Source organism: Orbicella faveolata, unplaced genomic scaffold, assembly GCF_042242905.1.
Source record: "Orbicella faveolata isolate gen_17 unplaced genomic scaffold, um_ofav_v1 contig_26, whole genome shotgun sequence".
NCBI lineage: Eukaryota > Metazoa > Cnidaria > Anthozoa > Scleractinia > Merulinidae > Orbicella > Orbicella faveolata.
The window spans coordinates 19506281-19522901 of record NW_028301554.1 but is presented as its reverse complement, the minus strand read 5'-3'; the positions used below and the strand labels follow the sequence as shown (position 1 = coordinate 19522901).

Genomic DNA, 16621 nt, shown 5'->3' with positions numbered 1-16621 from the left:
TATTCAGTGATGGTGCGTTGAAAAGGATTCGTTTGGACATGCAATTGAAAATTTTTTTGCATAGGGTGCAGCAGGATGGAGGTAAAAATATTGTCTTGTCAAGAATTCCCTCCCCCTCCCCCTCCCAGAGTAGCCTGTGTGATAAGCAAGTTGAATTTAGTTCTCTCAACTTTTGAATCCTGCATTGCACATGGCAACAGCGTATACACTTCACCACTCAAGAGTACAGGGTTTATGAATCTCCCATTTTTCAATTTAGAGACTATCCACATTCCATATTACACAAGTTTTTAAACCCAAACTACTGTGTTTTGTCTAATACTGTGCTTTAAAATGATAAATTCTAGACAGTTTGACCAAGAGCTGAATTACACAAACCTTTGTTTGCCAGGCGGGCCAGCCAAACAAACAGCAGATCTGCAGTATGACCTCCATAAAAATCCCACGGGGTACTCCCTATAATGGCCTGTACAAGGAGGCACTACCTGAAAGGGGTAACTATTTTGGGCGTCAGGTATATAGAAGGGGTAAGGGATTTCATGAGTCGAGGTATATGAAAGGGTAGGGAAATCTGTAATTTAGTTATTTAACAGGGCAGATACACTTTATGGCTGTATCATTATTTATTAAGCACAACATGAAAATGACAAGATTTGTTTTTTGGGGTATTTGTTCCTAATAACAAGTACCTTACCCTTTTTGTTAAAATGCTATACAAAAGGGTAAGGAGTTGGACCTCGGGGTGGAACCTCCCTGTATAAAACTTTGTAGAGAACCCCCAATAAATGTTCAATATTAGAGAAAAGGGGTACAGTGTATGGGAGGGCACTTAGACAGGGCACTTGGTAAAACTTGGGAAACTCTGTGAGAGACTTAAGCATCCCATCCAGGTGGAGTAGAAACATTCCTGGTCACTTTGTGCCAAAGAAACCAGAGATAAGCCCGGCCAGACGAGCCACTAGACTTAACCTTAAGATCCCCCAAAAAATCACTCACAGCACTAAACTAAGATTGGTACTAATAGGAATATGTGGCATTTAATAGAATAGAGATAACAAGTATCTTAAAAGGGATGCTTATTACAAAAATTTAACTGGTTGCAATACTGATTCTTTACTTACTACAAAAATATCACTGACCTGATTACCTTAATAATAATAATAGTAATAATAATAATAATGATGATGATAACGATTTATAATAATAATAATAACAATAACAATAACAATAATAACAATAACAATAATAATAAAAGCTTCATTTAACCTGAAAAACCGATCAGCAGATTAATATTGGTAAATGGTGGTGCAATACGGTCACCATTGGGCAATGAAAATTTGGCCATATTAATGGGATGATGTAAAATTACAAACCTCATGAAAAAGTTGAAAGCTACGATGAAATTTTAAAAAATTGAAACTTCAATCAGTTCATTCAATGTTTAAATCGGAAAGATGAACATCACTGGTTTGAGCGGCTGTATAAATGGAGTAAAATTGTAAAGGATTACACAGGTTGGGATTTCAGAATGTGGCTGTTGGCCGTATTAACACAGTAGCTGCATTAACAGGGTTTTCCTGTGAGAAAATGTATGAGCGTTTTGCCTGGACAAAAAGTGGCCATAATAATGAGGTGGCCATAAGGCAGGGTTCCCCTGTATTACCTTACCCATACACTTATACACAGATTACTTTGAGGGATTCAATGAAGAATATGTAGACCATAAGTCAAACTTTTCTTTGGTGTGAATGAAACAGGGAGAGGTACATTGGTCTAGTCAGCCTGGTGAAAAAGCAATGTACAGTAAGGTCTGGTGTGTGTAAAAAAGAGTTAGGAATAACAACAATTTTTGGAAAGGTAAATCTTTGGAGGAGCAGTGGTCTAAATTATGGTTAATATGCTGGACTTCGGATCAAGCAGTTCAGGGTTCAAGTTCAGGCTCAGGTCAGTATGTTGCATTCTTGGGCCAGGCACTTTACTCTCACTATATCCTCAGACCCTCTATTTTGTGTTGAGTTTGTCAAGACTATGGGAAGCACGGTGGCCTCATGGTTAGTGCACTCCACTGCAGAGTGAGCAGTCGGGGTTTAAGCCCTGGCCGGGGACATTGTGTTGTGTTCTTGGGCAAGACACTTGACTCTTACAGTGCCTCTCTCTACCCAGGTGTATAAATGGGTACTGGCAAATTTAATGCTGGGGGGTAACCCTGCAATGGACTAGCATCCCATCCAGGGGGGAGTAGAAATACTCTTAGTCGTTTCATGCTACTGAAACCGGGATAAGCTTCAGCCTGATGAGCCACTTGGCTCGTATGCAGACTTTACTTTTACCTTTTTTGGTCGAGATTGGAAGCTTAGCGAAATATTAACCCAACACATACAACATGCACACTAAATGGGGTGTAGCTGGGGAAAGATCAATTTAATTTTTTTTTTTTTTTTTTTTTTTGCCTGCTTTGTGGACACCTCACACCTCCTCCTCACTATCAGGTGCACTTGCTTAAATTAAAAGTCTTTCAGATATTAAGAAATTTATTGTCTGTGCATAAATTTGTTCAGAGACAGCAATAAGGAGGTGATTGAGTCAACAGGGGTGGACATAAGCCACAGTTCCACTGTTCTCCAGTACTACAAAATATTATTGTTATCATTGATCAGAACACTTTTCAGTTATGATCCCATTTACATTTGTTGTTTTCTTGCTGCATCATCAATAACACAAATAGTTTTTGCTACAATACACATGCACATTAAAGCCCATGTGCACCATAAGCCAACATTTTTTCGTGCAAAGGACGCCCCTGTTAAGAGAGCAGCCTGAAAAAGTGATCTCACTATGTTTGTTTTTGGTGTCAATAAATTTTCAACAATGTGGAAGCAGTAATTAGGAGTCAGAACAAGTAGATCCACCCAGTGATCTTGCACACTCTGCTATTTTCTGTTCTACAATAAGCTATTTTTTCCACTTTCTCTTCTAAGAATCTGTTTCCATTTGAGAGTCCTCTGCTTGATTTTCAGGAGCATCCTTCTGACTCTGGGAGGAATCTTTCTTATTATGGGAGGCATCTGCCTGGTTTTCAGAGGCATCTGCCTGGTTTTCAGAGGCATCTGCCTGGTTTTCAGAGGCATCTGCCTGGTTTTCAGAGGCATCTGCCTGGTTTTCAGAGGCATCTGCCTGGTTTTCAGAGGCATCTGCCTGGTTTTCAGAGGCATCTGCCTGGTTTTCAGAGGCATCTGCCTGGTTTTCAGAGGCATCTGCCTGGTTTTCAGAGACATCTGCCTGGTTTTCAGAGACATCTGCCTGGTTTTCAGAGACATCCTCCTCATTTTGTGATGCACCAGCTTGATTTTCAGAAGTGTCCATCTCCCTGTCAGAATTGTCCTTCTGATTTTCAGAAGAGTCTTTCTGGCTAAGCCTCTCTTCAAAGAACTTGAAGATTGAATCAAAAGCAACATGTGAAGTGAGCTCATGTTGGTTTGTGCCTAGAAAGAAAATAATATATATATTTATGGAGAGCAATTATTACTGCTGATACTAGTATTCACTAGTTCCACAATTTTGCATTACATCAACAATGAGTTCTAGATTTCAGATCACAGACTGGGAGGCAGAGGCAGCCTAACAGTTAGTGCTCTTGAATCAGGACTGAGTGGTCCAGGCTCAAGCCCTTGCCGGGGCACTGTGTTGTGTTCTTGGGCAAGACACATCATTCCCACAGACCTGTGAATTGAAACACAGAGAGGGACAACCTGTGATGGGCTAGCATCCCATCCAAGGGGGAGTAGAAATACTCCTTGGCTAGTTATTTCACATGCCAGCTTTATGGGACACTAGGCTAAACAATTCAGAGCTTACTGTTACCTTAAAGTTTATTGCTACCTGGGATGTCAAAAAGTTTTGTGTTTATGTACAAAAAGATATATACTTGCTTCAATGTGGTACACTGTTTATTCCTTACCAGCTGACACCATTTCACAATCAGCTCCTTTGAACAAGGACGAAACAGGAGCATCCAGAGGAAGACCTGATGAAACCCAGTTACGTGAATTCTACAAACAGCGAAAGACATCCAACTGTTAGATATTGCTATTAAGGTGGTTCAATGAGGAATTATTCAATATGAGTGTTTTTTGTACCCTTTTCATCCAATGCACAAGTTTCTTGTCAGCTCTCTGGTGTGCAAGACTGTGCACAGAGTCTGTAAATGCAACAGCTTTTATCCTTTGCTCGATTCCTTTACAATTTTGTAGCTGAAATCAAGTAAATTACATACTTCTTTTAATACATATAAAAAATGTTTCTGTAAAGAAACTTGTTCAACATTTTTCACACTGTGGAAACTGGCTGTTATCTGCATGATGATAACCATTCTAGCTCTTGTAACTTGAGACAGACTTATTTTCAAAAAAGTTAGCATAATATATAACTACTAATAACTAACTTGATTTACTGGGAACACGCTTCAACCCCCCTTCTCTTTGTAGTGACTCCAAGTAAAATAATAATCAAAAAATGTGGTTCCATATTGACAGAAGGTTGCTCTTTGGGGAAATTTATAGAACCAGTAAGTTGCTTGGTTGAGGTTAAAGCTTTGTTTGTTTGAGGGAGAAATTCATTATACAAGGATTTGCTACGATGTATTTTAATGTGAATTAGTCAAGAAACATTTGGCTTATCAAGACTCAAAAACCAGGCAAGAGAGACAAAAGAGAGGGCAACATTTCTAAGTAGTTACATGTAACACTATTTTAAATTCTTAAGTGTTTGTGCCACATGCCATTAGTCTAGAAACATGTAGTGCATCAGGAGTAAATACTGTTATGCTTTCATTTGAATAATTTGAATATAGAGAAATAGTAAGTAAAAATATAATGGCTTGGACCAAATGCAGTGCAGCTCCACCATTAAATGATGTCATTAAATATTTAATTTACCCCTTCCACAATAACAATTCCTCCATAACTGTGAGCGACGACAACTACTGATTGAGCTGCAGCTTTGGAAATGAAGTTATCCCACACATAGACAAAGTGCTTCTCTGGGGACTCACTACCCTGAAAGAGAACAGAGAAAGTCTAAATGTATGCTGAAATTCATGCTAACAATAAAAATAAAGATCTCTAGGAACATTTACCAGAATGTATGTGTTGTAAGAATATGGGTGAACGGCCATGGAGAAAGCTGGTGGCTTTAAACATTGTCAAACATGGACACTGCACGCACTAATTGAAACTTAAATCTGAATATTATTACATGTCCAGTTCATTCATATGAAGATCACTTCCAAATTAGTCCACAAAAAATTAAAGTCTCCAACAAGTTATAGTATCATTGCCATGAAGAAAACAATGGCAGGTATTGCAACCTTTCTGGAAAACATGTATTCCAGAACCCTGTTATTGGATAACCACAAAAGCAATTTGGGAATATACAAAAGTTAAAATTGCAAAGAGTATAAGACCCTCTTTTCCTATTCAAGTTTTTTTTTATATGTTGCACATTGCACCTGAAGTGTGAGTGACTTGAGGTTTAGCAATGTTTTTTCTTTTTGACACATGTACCAATATTCCCTTGTTAATCTATTTGCATCTTCTTCACAATCCTTCAGGATGTTCACTTGTAATCCAAAGGATGTTGCAGAGTTTTGCAAAGATCCTTTAGGTCCCTGACAAGTTGCTGCAAAGACCCTTCCAGTTGATCCAAAGTGCCTGCAAAGCACCTAAAAAGATCGTTGGATCCTATTGAAAGATCCCTCAAAGGATCACGCTGCACACTAAGGACCTAATCAAATCCTCGAGGATCTTAAAGAAGTCTAGCAATGATCTCTGCAAGATCCTCACGTACCCAAGGATTATAAAGGTCTTTAATACATCCTTTTAAGAAGCCTGAAAGATCTAGTAACCAAAGCATGTTTAGCAGGCATTGGAAGTTCATTAAAGATCCTGTAAGGATTCTCACCAGGAAAGGAAACCTTACTTTCACCTTACATGTACTTTTAATTGGAAATCATTTTATTCACCAATTTCAAAGTGGATATCGACATAATGTTTTTTTCTTTTTACAGCACACTTACCCTAATAGGTATTCTCCGTTTGTTGTTCTTTATATGGTTTTCATTGCCATTTGTGATAACTACTCCAAAACCTTCCTAGTTTGAAAAGAATAATAATTAAATTCAGTAATGTTTGTGACAATTAGCCAGTTTTAAGGCAACTGCTGTAACAAAAATAGAGAAACACAACCTTTTTTTTTATGAATTTAAATTTCATGACTACACTATCTGTAAATTTGCTTAAGGATCCTTAAGGTTCAATTTTTGGATTCCTTGGATTTGCTTGTACCCAGTAACATGAAGACTAGATCCAGTCCAGCTTGTGGGAACCTAAAAATAATGAATCAAAATATTTTACACCTTGATAAAAGCAGAGATCAAACCTGACTAGCTCGCTTGATGTAGGGCAACATTGTTCCTCTATTCAAATCATTGTTTATTATTAATCTACAAAAGAAAGCAAAGATCATGAGTCAATTGTCACTGAAACCCTGCAGAATTTGTTAATTCATATTATTAAAAAACAATGAGTTGTGCTTGTGTTAAAAAGATCTTGTCCATTTTTGTTATTATACGGCTGGGAACTACAGAATTCACGAATTTGATTGACTGAAATTGATATTGAAAGCATTCTAGATTTTCCTATCTAGACCGGCACCTAGATTGGTAATGTTTTGCGGTGAAAAAGTTGCAAACTTAATTACAAAAATATTGACTACTTTCTTCTAGCAATATTTATTTATCAAAGTGCCAAAAAGCCTAGTGAGAAAAAAAGTACAGAGGCAAACATTAACCAAATTAAACAAATTAAATTGTTCTTGTTTCATTGCCATATAATAAACATCTTACTAACTGAGCTTGGTCGGTCTGCATGGAAGAATCTTGATCTCGGTTGTGTGTACAAACCTCACTGCTTTCGGTCTGTACTCATGACCTCAAGAGTCTCCCATACAGACCTCCTGCTCCATTAATAAGAGCTAAGTATTAAATACCTTCTTGCCCACTGCCCTGCTCTAACCACACCACTGCCATGAATGAGGATCATCAGCTTGTCTTTCATCATTGCATCATCACTCATAAAAATAAAACTAGTAACTTCATCTTCTTTTGCATCAACCTGCAACAAAGTTGTAAGTGGAAGAAAACTCTTTGTTTAAGGACGGTGCCTACTAAATACAAAGGTTTTTGCGCCAGGTTAGGACCATGCGGAAAAAGTAGATCTTTGCAAGGGCTATTGGAATCCACAAAGAAAAATGGGGGTAGCCAAGCATTTTTACGAGATAATTAGCCTTGAATCTCAGCAAAAATGCTGACATCAGCATTTTTCTAAAAAGAAAGAAAGAAAGGATGTTTCTTCACATATTTCTTTAGAATTCGCCGTTACATACAGAAAGGCAAACACATTTATAAAGGTCTTAAAACTAAATGGTAAATAGTAACATAAACACCATTTTTGGTACGTTTTTAATAACAATCGTTGCAACAGTGCTTTTGGCGTCTCTGACAGCCTTCCTCTGGTTCAGCTAAAATACAGTCTAAATACCTTTTGCTCACAACTAGAAACTAATCATGTGTTGAATAGGCTTGCCACTTCCATTTCATAACATAAAATGTAGGGGTAACCACGTGTTTTTTACAGTTATTGATCTTTTTTGAAAAGTTTTACAGTGCCCGTGACATTTTTTCCTGTCACCTCCCCAGTAAAACATTTACGTATCTCGCACTTGTTTTCCGCGCACACTATGCATCTGCAGGTACATGTTTATGGTTGGATTTCGGTATAATATTCGGCACATAAGTGCTAGTTTTTCAGCTGGAAGACATTAACAGTTAGTGGTTAGCGATATGCTGCTATTCTAGTGTTCCTGGTTTAAGTACAGGTTCATTAAACTTGATTTGGTCACAGTAGGAAAATTTTGTTTTCATTTTAGTCATGTACTTGGTAGTGTAGTTGATTGCGTCAATGTCAACCCAGCATGCGCTTGGCGCTTAAACCATGCCTTGCATGATGCGCAGAACATGTGCACACTGACAAAAGTATGCATTGTCCTTAAATGTGTTTCCAAGACTGGTCATATTACACATTCAGATTAAGTAAGATTCAGATTACCTTAACTTTCACATTGCTATGATCAGAACTCAAGTCACTCACCGGGACAACATGTTTCTTTAATTTGACTTCTTCCTCCAGTAGTTTGTAGACGTACTCAGTGATAACCTGAATGCCAAACACAAATACTGGTAGTTAGCATTTCAAATTTAAAGGTGGAAATTTTCACCAACATCATCCAGCATACTATGTTGAGTCTATAATAGCATTAACTCTGTTTACAAGCCTTGGTAATTTATCAGGCTAGCACTTGAAGGGGTGGCGAATGGTAAATGCGAGACCTTGTGAGAAGGTGAGACTAACATTTCTCTTTGTGAGCCCATGACATTTTGACCCCTTTAAATGTGAAACCAAGACTTTAAAGTATTTTAAGGATGTTCACACTAATTGTTTCTGCGCATCCTTACTGTGCACGCAAATTCACATGTCACGTCACGCATGAGCGTGCGCTGAGTAATAAATGAACAATGATAGGGCAGATGGCCGTTGGTACAGCTTTGCCTGGATTTAACGATCTTGGCCGTTTGGTGACCCAGGGCTCGAAATTGCGACTCACTGGTCACCAATGCGACCAAAAATTGAGCACGGGCGACTAAATTTTCAGAACTGGTCGCCAGCTGGCGACTCGCGATTTGTACGATAAGTAAAGATGACCACAACAAAACTTTTGTTTTTAAATCTTTAGATAGGGAAATTATTCGGATCTGGTAGCTAGTAGACAATTCACCTTTCCGTCCCCACTAAAATAATGTCTGAATATTACAAGAAAATTGTAAAAATTACTTCGACACGTCGCAACTGCGTTTACCAAGTGCCATATTGTTTCAGCGGCCTCTTCCAAAACTGGGATCGCGGGCACACTACAACACCGTGTGCTTTTCAGTTGACGCGAGAACAATGGCGGCAGATGTGATCAGTTGTGTAGGAGCCTAGAACAAGCACAGTGTTGTTTATCAGCGGCGAAAGGCGATGAAAATAAAGAACTGCGTTTTGAAGAAACACGAAAGGACCCGTGTTTGTGTCATTACGAAAACCACAGATGTAAAAGTTTTTGTGCTTCGCTCCATTTAAAATAACTTAGAAGAAAACCATCACCTGCGAACCAGAAACATCAGGGAACTTAAGCATGCACGTTTTTGAGACGTGGATGGTAACCGGAAGTGAGCTTTTTTCACTTTAAACTTGTCCTCACACAACCATATTCACATTGCTAAGTATCTTTTCTTCATTAGAGATGAGTAGTATAAAAATCTGGGGGACAATACGGTCCAAGCATGCGAACTCTTCTCTTCCGGTTGCCGTCCGCGTCTCAAAAACGCGCGTGCTTAAGCTCCCTATAATCTGAGAACAACAGTATCTTTATAACAGTTTATAAGTCCTACTCGTGCTGTTTTCAAAAGTTTTAGCTCTTCATTTGTGACTTTCTTGCATGCAAAGTAACGTACAAAATCATGTTAGTGTTCTCATGTGAGTTATGTATAAAATAAGTTGGCGACCAAATTTTTCCCATTAGTCGCCAGCTGGTTCCCGAACGAAAAAGTTAATTTCGAGCCCTGTGACCCCTATTTTCCTTTCCAGAAACAGGTTTTATTTACACTTATCTCCACATTGTCCAAAAATGAACAAAAACTCAATGTGGAAAGTTAAAAAATTTCAAGATTTCTGTCCACGGGACATCGAATCCTACTATCTTGTGGCTGCAAGGCGCGTGAAACTATGGTTGCTAAATGCGAACTTGTTCTTTAGGAACCTCACCAGTTGACTAAATTCACTTAATAGGTCCACTTAAACAATATTTGCCAAAGAAAATTTCACTTCAAAGTTCTAATTGCAATATTTTTGGGCTTACAGACACTGTGGCCTTATTCGCTAACGAAGCCTGATTTTTTCAGATTTAGGGTGTTCTTCCAGGCACGTTCTCTCCAAAACGAAGTCGGTGAACCCTCATTTTTTTTACAGTAATGACATAACTAACTCATCATCTTATGGTGGTAAAAGTCTCAGTAAAAAAAAAATCAATGTTGGAAAATTTTTGCGTAAACGTCCTTAAATGAGAGCTCTTGATGTTCTGGTTTTATGATGTTCAGATGTCATTTATAAAAAAATATTGGCACTTAAAGAGTTTTTGAGCCTTGCAGAAAAAACAAGACTGTGAGACAACTTTGTGAAAAAATTGAGACTGCGAGATACACATCACTGCTAAAAAAAAAGTGAGACTGTGAGACGCACAGCCTGTCAAGCAAAATATATCATATTAATTTACTAACTACAGTAATTAACAAATAAAGAAGCCTAAGCCATGTATTACACTGTGATAAAACACGACGGGCATTTGAGAACACGAGGGAAATGTAGAAAACACGAACTGCAGGCAATTGTTTTCTACATTTCTCGAGTGTTCTCAAATGTCCAGAGTGTCTTATCACAGTGTAATACACAGCTTAGGCTTCTTCATTTGCTTTATGATATAGATTTTACACACAGCAAGTAGAAACAACAAAGCGCACTGATCAACAAACTGACACAATCTAATACCACTAAAGTGCTACATGCCTCGTCTTCAAAACTTCCTGCTTCTTCGCAGTGAGAACTACATCACAAATTTCTTCAAAGAAAATGTTTTTTGCCATCTTTAACAAAAATGTTGACTAGAGGTAATGTGGCAAAAAACAATGAAACACGCTTTTTCTATGTTTTATACTGATAAAACATGGGTTTTTGACCAATCAAAGTGCACACAGGGTCCTATCTATAATTATAATGCATTGTATGTACCTCTCCCAGTGCTTCATAGTGTTTTTGGTTGTAAGCTCTATCACCTTCTTTCACTTCAAATTTAAATGGTTCATTAGTTTCAATGTTTCTCAACTGACCATCTGCAAATAGAATGACAAAACCTAATCTAATATAGCTATGGCAACCAAATTTACATAATATACAGTGGGCATAGTGCTCAAAATAAGTCATTTCTAGGGAGAGGATAGGAGTAAAAAATGTAGAAATAATCGGGTGTCTGGAAAACCTGATTAGTGAATAGCGAATGGCGAGTAGTGAATAATCACGAATAGAAAATAGTCCCGAATAGTGCGAATAGTCTTGAATAGTCTTGAATAGTGCGAATAGTGGTGAACAGTCACAAAAAGTGGCGAATAGTGATGAATAGTCGTCAATAGTCACCGCTTTAAATCTAATATTCTGCGTTAATTAATTATCCAAATAAGCCACAGAATTTCAGTGAATTTTTTACCTTTTCCTCTCCGGACTCAGGCTAGGGCTGTCCATCGCCGACATTGAGAAAATAGAAAGCACAAGGATAACCGAATAAAGACGTATTTACGCTTTTACAGCGGTTAAAACAGAAGAATTACGTTTAGATACACCTTTTGCCCTGATAAGCATCTGCTTTTTAGCGGGAAAATCCCATCCACGTTGCTGCGAGGTTGACTGCGAGATACTGGGTACCCTATTTGCTACGATTTGCTATTATTTGCCACTATTTGCCACTATTCGCCACTATTCAAGACTGTTCGCCACTATTCGCACTATTCGCCATTCGGGACTATTCGCGACTATTCGTTATTGACTATTCGGGTTTTCCAGATACCTGAAATAAACCAAGGTACTCAATGTTCAGTATCAGGGCTCCAAGCTGCTACCATTTTGATCACCATAATGAGAGAAAAAAGAAAATGGCGACAGGAATTTCAATAAAGGACACAAACTTGGGGAGCTGTTTTTGGTATCACGTAAATTAAAAGCTAGATAATGTACCTGCAAAACTACTTAATAAATACATGTTCAGTTTCTAATTCTTTAAACTTCATAACAAAACCTGAAGAAATTATCACAAAGTTTGATTCTGATCATGTTGTTGATTGTGGTGTCTTGTTGATTTTGTATCAGTGACTGACCAAGTAAACCTAAGACTGGGTACCAGAATGGATTGCAGTGACACTGCTTACTTTCTACTGATTGTTGATTCTGTTTTTTGTTGTATCTACCCGCAATAAGCCAGGTCCCACACATTGGTAAATGGTCAAAAAACACTGGGACATTGTAAAACATACACGAAAAGTACAAACAAATTCATTAGGCTCAGAACAGTCAGCAGTTTTATGCTCCATGTACAGGGCTCAAACTTACCTTCAATGCCTGTATCCTTGATTTCATGGTCACCCAGGACTAAATAAATTGGCCTATGGTTGCATCTACATGGATAGGTACAGTAGATTTAAGTTGCTACTGGTAACCTGGTGACTGCCAAGATGTCACCAGGTTTTAACCCTGCCTATAATGATGTACTTGTAATGTATCCCCCAAAAAAACAAAACCAAAGGGACATAGACTGTCAGCCATGTTATCAGTAAGTGTCACCAAAAGGCAACTTTAAAAAAATTTTGGAGCCCTGTGTTTGTTACAAACCTTTATTGAACTGATATCCAAACTCCTCCAAAGTTGTTGGGAAGACACTTTTCTTCTCTTTCGTACCCAAATCTATCAAAAACAACATTTTAAGACTTGATATATGACTCACAGTATTTTCATTGTGTGGGATGCAAGCAAGATTACACTGTATATAATAATTTAGTACCACATTATCAGCTTTAAAGACGGCAGGTATATTTTGCAGGTTGCAAGTTGCAGGTTGAAATTTAATTATAACTGGAAAACCGCTGGCACTAAAAATAATTAATAACCTATATATTCATCAGGGGTTCTTACATAAAGTAGTTCGCCTCTTTCACATAGCGAAAACACGATCGATCCGCTATACTTATTGATTGACATGCTGAGACCAGTGAAATCTCTTCAAAGCCATCTGGATGGCCCCTCCACAGATGTTTCCATTGATTCCAGATTTGGCTTGAGTCTTCCCTCAACAACAGAAGACTGCCATCACAAATGAAGCAAATAAATAAAGAAATGAAATAATATAAGATTTTAACCGATGGAATATACACAAGCTCAGTGTGCTTTCATTTTGGTACTCACAGGGAAGAAACCAAATTCAGCAGATATTTCAGATGATATTTCAGATGTTTCTTCAAAAACAATAATTCATTACCATCTTAAAATCGTAAGGAATATACCCTCCTCCCATCGCTTCGGCCAGTTTGGCACTTAGGTGGAAGCCACCTTTCTGAACGATTGTAAAGAGCGTCATGTAACAGTCACAGTAAGTCTACCACCCGTACGTTTCTTTTAAGTACCAGTGGTATTCCAGTTATAATTAAATTTCAACCTGCAACCTGCAAAATATACCTGCTGCTTTAAAGATGATTTCCAGACCGTACTGCACACTCTCAAGAGTTGGCTAGCGTTTTTTGTTGTGTTTCATGAAAGGCATCACAAAATGCAAACATTTTGCAACTACTTACATGAAGAAAATTCAAACTTTCAAAACATTTGCCATTATGGATACGAAGCGGTCAAAACTTTATGCTTCATTCTTTCTCATATCACTTAATGAAACAACCTTGCAGCTGTAAAATTCAATGAAGTTGTTGGAGAAGAATTTGAAAGGCCTCAAAGACAAGGTATGTGGTTTATAAGAAATAACATCGATTCACATTCCATTGAGTGAGACTTATGCTTATAAACATTAGGGTGCTGCAACTGCGCAGTACGGACTGGAAATCATCTTTAACATGAGAAGAATATAGATGTTTGGCAATCTGGGCATGCGACAGAGAATTATTAGTAAAGCTAAGGAGCTTTCAAAGAAACTGTGAACTGTATGGAAGAGTGGAAAGTACAGCTGAAGTACAAGGATTAAGATCTAGCAAGCCTAGTACTCTCTATACCCTACTACCCTCCAGGTGGTCCAAACAGTTTTGAAGTAATAGGCTTGGGTAGGGAGACGCACTGCGAGAGTGAAGTGTCTTGACTAAATAACACAAAGATCCCTACCAGGGCTCACAGCCAGGCCATCTGAACATCAAGTAGAGTCCAGTGCACTAGCTATACAGGTAAGGGTGCTGCATCTTCCACAGAAGTATAGCATGGAGAAGTAGAACATGGCAGATTCTTAGCACCAAGTATACTTTGCACACCATGGGGCACAAAATTTTGCAGGATTTTAATTTTGTGGATCGGTGAATTTTTGTATTTTGCGGGAACTAATTTTTGCAATTGCAAAACACTGGTTTATCTTCTGTATTAATTTTTTTGATTTTCAGGAAGTTGCATTTTATTGGAATTACAATGTTTTGTTTATTTTTTATTTAAACTACATGCAACAGACAAGTAAAACAACATGAAGAGACGTAAAACACAGTATTAAGTGTCAATCTAAATTACAATTACACTGATGCATATCCCTTCAGTTTTATTTCTGAATGAAAGAGAAGTGTTAAATAAATGGCACCAAGATTCTTCATGACTTTGTGATGTTTATAGGTAAAATTGCACCAGTGGAGTAAATTTTTGTGAAGAAAATTTTGTCGAGAACTTATTTTTGCAGATTGTGGAAACCAAACAAAAAAAATTAGAACCCACAAAAATTCTGTGCCACATGGTATGCCTTTTATCTAGAGGCTACCCTTGTCTGCTTCCTTACACTCATGGTTGATTCAAACATTCATGAAAGTACAAACAAATACCTCTATATAAAAAGCTAGGAAATTCTCTGTAGAACATACAAAACTCACATTGTCCCATGTTGTCCTTCTCTTCCTCTAGCGAGTCCGACATTTGAGTACAACTGTTACCACTTCTTGCATCACAGGTGTCTTTCACGGTTCTTATTGGGGAAATCTAGAGTCCAAACACGGGCTAAGGTTGAATACGCGGGCACTTTATTTACCTCTGCCGGTGTGCTTTGAAGAACAAGGTATATAACAATAGTTGCTATTCTTATTCAATGAGATGCTAATAAGTGGCCGGGTATTCTGGAGTTAATCAGCTCACGGCAAATGATCCAGACATTCTGGATGCACAACTCACCACGTGGAGTGAACTTGAGTCTTTTTCGACAGCTGAGTTGTATAGAGTTCATGGCGCCCTTATTACATATAGATACAATTATTATCACCAAAAACAACATTACAATACAGGTTCCTTTCTGTCCTTCAATCTCCTTGGCGCTGTAACTCAGAATGAGACGAACAGCTCTCGCTTAAGCTCGCTCGCTTAAGCTCGCTCGCTTAACCCACTAAATTCCAAAATCAGAAATATTATTTAGCTGCTAACAGACTGCAATCAGAAGGAACCGCCATTAAGGGGAGCTAGAGTCTACAACCAGGTTCCTATGTAAGAATTACCTGAATTGTAATGATCAAAAGCAGGAGTTCCCTTCTCATACGAAGAATGAAAGGTTGGCTTCAGCTGTTTAGAGTATGCATCTGTAAACCACTTTCAGTTTCTGTTTTCCTTCGACTTCCTTCCAACTTCTTCCTTGGTAACCAAGCCTCTGGCGGGGTATGGCAGGAAGTACTTTTTCCTTCCCAGGCCTTTTTCATTCAAGTCCTGTCCGTCTTCTTCTTTTTGATGATCATGAGGGGCTACCTAAAGACTACTTTTCAGACTTGGCATACCTGTGTCAAACACGCTCTCAGCAGTCAGATGTCAAGGTCCTGGATAGGGGGAATAGTGTACCTGGATAGGGGGAATAGCTATAGGTTTTTTTTTTTTTAGTATTTTCTTCTAATTTAACTCGTTTTTGTTATGTCCCCGTATTAGTAGGGGAGTTTTTCCCCAGCTAGGTGGTTGATGACATTCTTAATAAAGTTTCTATCTATCTACCTGTCAATAATTATTTTAGTTAACTTTCGATCAGAAATCTGCAGGTCTTTCAACGCCGTCACAGTTTCCTCTCTAGCGAGTGTCTTATTTTACCAACTGATATCAAAGGAGGCCACAAAAGTATGCGAAACTGAATAGTTTTCTTTAAAATTCTACTAATGACCAATTTCAAACGAAACAAACCAGTAAAAATGATAATGAATAACAATAACTTTATTGAGAACGTTATTTATTAATTGAGGACTGACAAACTAGTCAATTGGTGAACTTAAGTCTATTTACAATTAAAAAGCTTAAGTAGGGAGAGCTATCTAGTCAGTAACTAACAAAAAAGCTTTTAAAAAATCTGCTAAGAGGCCGATTGAATTAATATAATAACTAGTTACGCCCTACGTATCAAAGGCTCCTTAGAGCTACCTCATGGTGTTATATGCATCGATTTCTAGCGCCCTGGTTCGCCTCCTTCGGTTGCCCCTAGACGTAGACTGTTCACAACCTCTCTGTTTCTCAACAAACACGAAAAAAAAAAAAAAAAAAACAGCGAGCAAAGAAAGCGCGAAGCACGCAGAGATGTGGGTGGAGAGGCACCCTACCCTGTAAAGTCTCCCGTTATGCACTGGCGTCCAGTTCAGTTCTCTCGCGATTCTTTCCGCACGTTCAACGATCGAATAAAAATACGAGAAATAGAGGGCTGTGAACGGTCTAGGTTACCCCTT

General features: G+C 38.2%; 1 protein-coding gene and 1 long non-coding RNA gene across 3 annotated transcripts in view; both read right to left on the bottom strand.

The window, feature by feature from the left end:
- Positions 1 to 1011: 1011 nt before the first annotated feature.
- The window catches only part of LOC149108454 (uncharacterized), a 50399-nt gene continuing 34789 nt past the window's right edge, over positions 1012 to 16621 (bottom strand). The window contains exon 2 of the long non-coding RNA XR_016209188.1: positions 1012 to 2450. This is a non-coding gene — a long non-coding RNA (uncharacterized LOC149108454). The remainder of the gene's footprint in view (positions 2451 to 16621) is intronic.
- Positions 2396 to 15573, bottom strand: LOC110066731 (cotranscriptional regulator ARB2A-like). 2 transcript variants are annotated; one of them, XM_089296056.1, is made up of 12 exons: positions 15425 to 15573; positions 14813 to 14918; positions 12585 to 12656; positions 10938 to 11038; positions 8205 to 8270; positions 7045 to 7169; positions 6436 to 6499; positions 6074 to 6148; positions 4935 to 5054; positions 4137 to 4250; positions 3959 to 4049; positions 2396 to 3482 (listed from the first exon to the last, which is right to left on the bottom strand). In XM_089296056.1, exons 1-12 carry the CDS (start codon positions 15461 to 15463, stop codon positions 2974 to 2976), a joined length of 1482 nt encoding a protein of 493 aa, XP_089152182.1. In that variant the 5' UTR covers positions 15464 to 15573; the 3' UTR covers positions 2396 to 2973. The 2 variants fall into 2 exon arrangements, with proteins under 2 accessions (XP_089152182.1, XP_089152183.1); XM_089296057.1 differs by having other exon boundaries at positions 14813 to 14980; positions 15425 to 15566.

Bases quoted from the DNA above. Each gene is read 5' to 3' on its own strand.
- LOC110066731 (XM_089296056.1), bottom strand. From the start codon at position 15,463: ATGAGAAGGGAACTCCTGCTTTTGATCATTACAATTCAG. The intron at 7,170-8,204 runs GTGAGTGACTTG...ACTTTGTTGCAG, and splicing joins TAAAGAAACATGTTGTCCCG to GTTGATGCAAAAGAAGATGA. The intron at 4,050-4,136 runs GTACAAAAAACA...CGCTGTTTGTAG, and splicing joins TTGTGCATTGGATGAAAAGG to AATTCACGTAACTGGGTTTC.